The sequence below is a fragment of the Eretmochelys imbricata genome, chromosome 5, assembly GCF_965152235.1.
Source record: "Eretmochelys imbricata isolate rEreImb1 chromosome 5, rEreImb1.hap1, whole genome shotgun sequence".
NCBI lineage: Eukaryota > Metazoa > Chordata > Testudines > Cheloniidae > Eretmochelys > Eretmochelys imbricata.
In genome coordinates this window covers 122,412,146-122,420,591 of record NC_135576.1, presented here as the reverse complement: position 1 = coordinate 122,420,591, position 8,446 = coordinate 122,412,146, and the positions used below count along the sequence as shown (strand labels likewise).

Sequence of the window (8,446 nt, the reverse complement as noted above, 5' to 3'; positions counted from 1 at the left end):
AACATTCTATTTAGCCACCACGCTGCATCTGATTTTGTGCATTCTCTGTATTTTTCTTCCTTTGTTGTTGCTCTTCCTCCCCTCTATCTGTTTTGTGAACAATTACAATGAACAGAAAAACAACACTCATGGGCCAGAAGCTGAAACTCAAAAGTGAGATTCTGATTGGCTGGTGGTGTATGTGTTATGTTATCACTCTCAAATTTTCCCAGCTCAAGGGTCATCACTAAGCAGGTATACAGGGCACCTAGAAATCACCATGCCTTGGTCTAACTTCCAGCAAAACCACCATCCCATACTGTGATTCACAGCTGTCTCCCACACAACTGCTGTGCACCACAGAGAGCTAACTACTCACTTGTTACATCATCTCATTGCCACTCTTAACAGGTAGATTCCATCTACTGTATCACAGATTTCCTTGCCATACGCACTGGGTGTAGATATTTGTCCTGACCCTTTTCCAAGACCTCAGAAAATAGTGGAGAAAAAAAATCTAAATATATCTTTTTCTCTGGGAGGATTCTACAGTGCCCTGTAGTAAGGGTCCAGAACACAAAGGACCAGCTTGTACAACCCTTACATTAGGGAACACTTAAAGTGAATGCGACTGCTCGTGTGAATTACTGCTTCTTGACCTGAGTAAGGGTGCCCCAGATTGGCCCTAAGACTTACAGTAGTGCTACTGAAGTGTTTTGAGCTAGTATTCATCAGTGCTAGCTCTTGTTTAGGCAGTATTTTAGGATACCAAGTGCATGCTAAAAGCTGGTCTGCACAGAGTCCCACTGAAGACAGTGGGGTTCAAGGATCGGTGCCTAAGCATGTAAATTAGAGAATTAAATGGGAGGCAACATGTCTAACGGGTAGATGCAAGCAGTTCCACTCACCACAATAGCATCCCCTGTCATCATGTCATGGCATTGCAGGAGTCTTCACTTCTTGCATCCCCTGTTGATCGCTTCCCTGAACCTGTAATGGCTTGTTTGTGCCCACGACTTAGCCCCTCAAAGTCATGTCTAGTTTGGACCCCCTCTGGGGTAACAAGAGATCCTGTCACCCCTCGCAGGCTACTCCCTAACCCATCCTCTGGGCTCACACCTCAGCCCCATCCTGTGCTCAGTAATCCTTGTGTTGACGCTTCTAGACCCCCCTCCTTGGGGCTGATGAGGGAGCACAGAGACACTTTCTGCTCTGGGTTCCAGCTGTGTTAAAATTGGCTGCTCCTTCTAGAGGTGTAATCCTAATCTGCACCATTGCCCTGCCAGCCTGGCTCTATAACCCCACCCCAACCATTCTAACTCTGGCCCCATGCTGTGGCAGGCAAGGCATTGTGGTGTACTCAGCACCACTACACTATTCACATGTGCTGCTGTTTCCCTGGCTACTTCCTACCTCTGAGCCCCTAGTGTTGTTTCCCAGTAGGCTGTGGTTAACACAGCCTCTCCTTTGGTTCCCAGGCTTCTCCCTAGGTCTTTCCTGGAACCAATCCCCGTAGCAAACCTCGTTGCCTACTCTGTCCCCATATCTACTGTAGCGACACCATCAGAGGACCCAACCACATCAGCCACACCATCAGAGGCTCATTCACCTGCATGTCTACTAATGTTATTTATGCCATCAAGTGCCCGCAATGCCCCTGTGCCATGTACATTGGCCAAACCGGACAGTCCCTACGTAAAAGAATAAATGGACACAAATCGAACATCAGGAAATGTAACATACAAAAGCCAGTGGGAGAACACTTCAATCTTCCTGGACATTCTATAACAGATTTGAAAGTAGCTATACTTGAACAAAAAAACTTCAGAAACAGACTTCAAAGAGAAACAGCAGAACTAAACTTCATTTGCAAATTTAACACCATTCATTTGGGCTTGAATAGGGACTGGGAGTGGCTGGCTCATTACAGAAGCAGTTTTGCCTCTCCTGGAATTGACACCTCCTCATCTATTGTTGGGAGTGGACTACATCCACCCTGATCGAATTGGCCCTGTCAACACTGGTTCTCCACTTGTGAGGTAACTCCCTTCTCTTCATGTGTCAGTATATTTATGTCTGCATCTGTAATTTTCATTCCATGCATCTGAAGAAGTGGGGTTTTTACCCACGAAAGCTTATGCTCAAATAAATCTGTTAGTCTTTAAGGTGCCACCGGACTCCTTGTTGTTTTTCTAAGAATATAGAGAACCTCACTCCCATCAGAAGGAGATACATGAGATTGTTGTGTCTATATCCAATCAATGTGATTTTACAAACACTATCCATAACAGACCTCAGTATGGAACAATGGGTGTCTCTGTGTCTTCTCCAGAATAGCCATCATGACCCACCAGTTTCCAGCGCTGACTCCAGAGCAGAAGAAGGCTCTGTCTGACATAGCACAGCGGATTGTGGCTCCAGGAAAGGGGATCCTGGCTGCGGATGAGTCTGTGGGTGAGTTGAACAGTTATTGATATTTCTTAGTGACCTTCAAGCCATTTTGCTTTTCAAATAATTTGAGATACCAGGCAGGAGTCAATGAATCTCCATCTTTCTTCAGGAGCAAGTGGTCCATCAGGGCAGGGTTGGTGTCCGTAGACAGAACTATGAGGGCATGGGCTGAGGAGAGAAGCCCAGGTCTGCACAGGCACAGAAGGCCTAATTCTAAGTTACACCATCCTTGCAATTATACAAGATAAGTGAAAGGACAATCATTCCCAATATCATGTTCTCTGACCTTCAGCCCCTCTTGCTAGGTACTATGGGGAGCAGACTGCAGAGGATCAAGGTGGAGAACACAGAGGAAAATCGCCGTGCCTTCCGAGAGATCCTCTTTTCTTCGGATGCCTCCATCAATCAGAGCATTGGGGGTGTGATCTTTTTCCATGAGACCCTCTATCAGAAGGACAGCAGTGGAAAGCCATTCCCAGATGTCATCAAAGACAAAGGCATTGTGGTGGGAATAAAGGTGAATCTCTCCAAGGGCCCTGCTGGCATAATAGCCCCAGAGCCCTTCCCAGTGTGAACTGTGCCCAGGCAGGGATCTCGCTGATAAGCAATGCTCTTTTGTCATTCTGGCACCATTCTCTGCATTACCGCTGCAGCCAGTGCTCCTGTACTATTAGCCAAGGCACAGCTACAGCCACTGATCCTGACCTGTTTTATCCAGCAAATCCCACCACCCCCTAGAGCTCTTGCTTCACCCTTCCATCCCCTTGTCCTCAAGGCTCTTGATTCCATCCTCTCCAGTGACTCTCCCCAACTCCTCGAGTTCTGGGGTTGTTCCCACCAACAATTCTGCTTCCCACTCCCAATGCTTTGTTTGTTCACTGTCATGCATTGTTCTCTCCTGCAATTTCCCCATTCCCCAGCACTTGTTTTCTGTCTCTTCCAGTGACTCTGCCCACCGAGCTCCTGCACCATTTGTCACAGTGACTCCTGCTGATGAAGGCTGGGGAGTCTATACTAGCTCTGGGTTACAGTAGCAGAAATTATACGGATCTGTTAATTGTTAACACGTCTTCCTTTCCATGTACCTCCCATAGCTCGATAAAGGAACGGCCCCGCTGGCAGGGACTAATGGAGAAACCACCATTCAAGGTGAGACATTTCCTCTGAACCATGAAGAATGGGGCTGCATTTCCTGACAAGGAGAGATTTAAATGACTGGAGTATTTAGGGCTCAGCTATGGTTCTTAAAGTGAAAGCCATGTGGGGCGGGGAGAAGCGGGTGCACTATACAAGCAGCAGTAGCTGAAAGTATTGTGCTTGCAGAGGGCAGGAGCAAAAGAATACCTCCAAAGGCACAGGAGGGTGTGTGTGGGGGTATGTGCTCATTGGCACCCCTTGCTCCCCTCTTAGACACTTAGGCATAATGCACTCCACCACCACCACAGCCCTCTAGGTACCAGCCAGCATGCAGAGAGCAGCCTCCCCCCGCCCAGAAACATCCCTTTTGGCTTGATGAGCGCTGCCAGCAGCACCAGGGGCTGCAAGGTAATAAGTAGGCAGAAGGGTAGTAAGTTACAAGAACTCTGTCTTGCTTCAAGGCATAAAACTGATCACTAGCTGGGATCAGAAAGGGTTTATCCCTTCACCCCCCACAAGTTAACATTACAGGGTTGTTCATGTGTATTTTGGGGGGTGAAATTAGATGGGACTAGTGGTCCTTTGAGGTATCAGGTTTTACACAGTCAGAATCAGGAGATCAGATTTTATATACTAATCCTCTGACCTTGTGCAGCAGTTCCTGTTTCCAACACTATGGGTCCTGCATGATTACTGTCCCAGAGGTTTTGCTAACCATAGGTTATACCCAGGGTTTCCCTAGTTACCATCCTAGCTCTGTCCATTTAAGGAACCCCATTCCCTGAGGGCCATACTGCGAGCAGCTACTGCATTGGGCATGTAGTCTGCACAGGGACCACACAATAGCAGTCTCCATGAGAAGAAGGTAGGAACCACAGGCCACCTCCACCCCCGCATTGGCTCTGCATCCCCACCTCCACAGGGTTGCGTAGAGGACACAAAGTTCAGCCCCGGCCACATAAATCTGGAGGCTCTAACTAAGGCACCTTCCTTTCCCTTTAATACTTGCAGGGCTGGATGGGCTCGCTGAGCGCTGCGCCCAGTATAAGAAGGATGGCGCTGATTTTGGCAAGTGGCGTGCTGTGCTGAAGATCACAGAAACAACTCCCTCCACTCTAGCCATCCAGGAGAATGCCAACACACTGGCACGCTATGCCAGCATCTGCCAGCAGGTATAAACTCTCAATGTGTGTGTGAAATAGTTCCCTCCCTTCTTATGATGTGGGAATAAGTGGTGTCCTTTCCTACTCTTTTTTGAAATAGTTCCCATGTGTTTGAGAGGAGGCTTCTTTGTCTGTCATGCTGAGAGAGTCTGTTGGTATCTTCTCTTTTCCGGTAGTTCTCTTTGCTTTACTACCCCTTTCTCAGGTTATCCCTGATAGGGCAGTCTCTTGTCCAGACCTCCACTGACTTCTGTTTTTCCATTCTTAGCATGGGTTGGTGCCCATTGTAGAACCGGAGGTCCTACCCGATGGAGAGCATGACCTCCAGCGCTGTCAGTATGTTACAGAGAAGGTAAGATTCTTACCTACCAGACATTTTCATCAATCAGCATAATAAATAAATAAATAAATAATAATAATACTTAGCTCTTAAACAGAGCTTTATATCCATAAGTCTCAAAGCACTTTCTTTTCTCCATTTTACAGATGGAGGGTGGGGTGGGGGAGGGAAGGAGGCACTGAAAGGTTGAGCAAGTTGCCTAAGGTCACACAGTAAATAGGTGGCAGAGGTGGGAATAGTGCCCTAGCCACGAGGCTACCCTGTTTCCTCGCTGAGAAGGGCTCACCCTTCTAAGAGAAGAGGTATCATCCACGTTTCCACTACCATTCCATATTTTGTAACTTTCCCATTCCAGAGCAAGGTAGGTTTGAGGGGCTAAAGCCAAGAATTCCATAACTATGGAGAATGAATTTCTCTATCATCCCAGGGGACAAATATTTCTCCATAGCAGGTTTGGAGGGCTTGTTGGTAAAGTGATGGAAGGAGGGTTGAAGCCTAGCCTGGATAAAACATGGACAGTGAATTCCACTCTCACCCCAGATATAGGTTGTCCCTCTACAGCAGGTTTGGAGACCTGGATCCCACTGGTGAATCAGTATGGGAGTGAAGCCACGCATTGAGCGAAGATGAATAAGCATTGAACTATCCTCCTGTTCTCATTGTTTCCCAGGTCCTGGCTACTGTCTACAAAGCCCTGAATGATCATCATGTCTACCTGGAGGGAACACTGCTGAAACCGAATATGGTGACTGCTGGGCATTCCTGCCCCAAGAAGTACACCCCTCAGGAGGTAGCCATGGCAACAGTCACTGCCCTCGATCGCACTGTTCCTGCTGCTGTTCCTGGTAACTCATTATTATCCATTGCTTCTCCATGCAGACACAAGGATCATCCATCCAAGTGACTCAAACGCTTATTAGGGTTGCTTGTAGGACCTATCGTGATTTGAAACCATCAAGTCTCATGTACTGAGGTGCAGTAAGACCTGAGTGGGAGGGGTCAGTCCACCATGTCTCCCTTGTTGAATCTCCCTTTATATGTCTCCATTTGCTTCCATTTAATGACCTGTTCTGTTCCCAAGGGGCTGGGTTGTGTGGTTGTTGCACTGGTAGATTTTAAGAGAATTTGTTGCATCTCCAGTTATGGACAGAACAGCAGACACCAGTGGTAGGTTTGACTGGGCATCATATGTAATTTCACTGAGGACTGATAGGATACAGTATCTACGGATATACAGTTGACCTAATTCTCTTCAGTCTCACCTAAATGCCTTCCCTGGGAAAACAGTGATTTGTGATTCTTTATGTTCCTGCTGCCTCCACTACAAGATTCTGCTTCATCTCAGGACATCAGAGTGAATCAGTGGTCTCTAAACTTTTAAGTCTTCTTTTTTTTTCCCTCCTGCAGGAATCTGCTTCCTGTCTGGAGGCCAAAGTGAAGAGGAAGCTTCTCTCAACCTCAGTGCCATCAACCAGTGTTCTTTGCCCAAACCCTGGAAGCTGACATTCTCATATGGACGGGCTCTGCAGGCATCAGCACTTGCTGCTTGGGCTGGCAAACCTGAGAACAAGAAGGCTACGCAGGAGGCATTTTGCAAACGGGCACAGGTATGGGACCTTCACTTCATTATCATGACTGAGCAGACTCCAGACCTTCCAGTTCTAAGTCCAGATCTTTAAAAGAACCATCACCCTACTTCAGAGAGATACTGCACAACACATTGTGTGATAAATGGGGACATGTTCCCCAAGTTCTAAAGATGCCTGTTGCTTTGATCCATCCTTGTGTTTCATGTTCATCCAAGGATGTTTCTTTCTTGAGTTTGGTTCTTGGCTGACAGCCCCACATACAAGTCTAACACAGGAAACTGCTGTGCTAACTTCCCCTCAAAGCCCCAATAATAGTCCTCAAATCTACTCTGCAGACATCTGTAAGCATAAGTGGGTGATTTATTCTTAGGGTGTCCACATATCCCGATTTTATAGAGACAGTCCTGATTTTGGGAGCTTTTTCTTCTATAGACACCTATTTCCCCCCACCCCCGTCCTGATTTTTTACACTTGCTATCTGGTCACTCTATTTATTCTCCTTATCCAATCAATCTTTGGTTTCTTTGCTGAGACTGTCAACTAGGATGCTAATTAAAGGTAATTTCTGTGGACATGTTTACAATATGGGTAAAGTTGTCTGAGATGGTTAGCTCATTTTACATAGGCCTACAGATAGCTATCAGATGCAATAACTTTTGATCTTTACCATTCTGCCTTAGAAGTATAACAGTCTTTATCTTATCTGTTTCCTAAATTCTCCAATCCCCCTCGTAAATTTTGTTTGGGAATTCACAGAAGCACTCCTTATTTCCCTGTGTTCTTTACTTCTCCCTGTTTTTTTTTTTTTTTACTCTCTCCTCTGGGTAACTGTTTCTCCCTCCTTTTTGTTTTTTCAGATTAACGGGTTAGCATCCAAAGGACAATATATTGTCTCTGGGAAGAGTGATGGAGCTGCGAAACAGTCCCTTTTCACTGCCAGCTACACATATTAGGGTGTGGGAATATACTACCACCCTGTCCCTCTAGGGGGACTGAAAAAGGAAAAATCCTAACTCTGTAAAGGAAACTGGAAATCATGTGGGTTCAAACTATGGGCTCAACCGCACACTTTAATCCTAAAATGTAGGGAGAAAATCACCTAATCTTATCCAAGAAAATGGTACCTGTTTTACAGACTTAGCCCCTACTGCCATTGATAATTTACCAAATCGGTCTCTCCCCCTGAAAGGGTGGTTTTTTACTTTGTACCCTAGAAACATGGGAATGCGGGCATCAATTTTCATCCCATGCCATCAATTTTCTCTGTTCACTAGCAAATAAAGCACAGGCCCCCTCCAAAACCACACTCTGCAGCTGGAGAGAGCACACTGGACTCCTGTATTACACATTCTAGATATTGGTTTCAATCTATGGGCTGTGAATAAAGCATCTGAAACTGTGAAATTATGTGCATCTGATTCACACACAATTAAAATGTAAGTTTAATTCTGTCTCACAAGTGCACATATACACCTTGGGCTTACTTTCAACTGTTTGTTGAATTTTACGTGTACAAACTAAACCAGACAAAATAATTGCCTGTGAACGGCCAATGAGATCAAAAACATATTTAAAAAAAAATAAGAAACTCTGCATTTCTGATAATGACTTAGGCCTTGATCCTGCAATGTGAGTTCAGAGGGCCTTCAGGTGAGCTCAGGGTTCTGCCTGCAAGGCACAGCTTTCAGGGTCATAGCCATAGATAGTTAAAGCTACCTCCAAAGACTGTGTCCAGAGAATCCTTCTCTTCAAATTTATGCTGAGCCTGGTGCATATTGGGACAGGAC

At 46.0% G+C, this 8,446-nt stretch overlaps 1 protein-coding gene across 1 annotated transcript; it reads left to right on the top strand.

The window, feature by feature from the left end:
- The first annotated feature begins 2,231 nt into the window (after positions 1-2,231).
- Positions 2,232-8,026, top strand: ALDOB (aldolase, fructose-bisphosphate B). The gene is made up of 8 exons (XM_077816494.1): positions 2,232-2,433; positions 2,736-2,947; positions 3,525-3,579; positions 4,579-4,739; positions 4,999-5,082; positions 5,741-5,915; positions 6,478-6,677; positions 7,517-8,026. Exons 1-8 carry the CDS (start codon positions 2,322-2,324, stop codon positions 7,610-7,612), a joined length of 1,095 nt encoding a protein of 364 aa, XP_077672620.1. The 5' UTR covers positions 2,232-2,321; the 3' UTR covers positions 7,613-8,026.
- Positions 8,027-8,446: the final 420 nt, after the last annotated feature.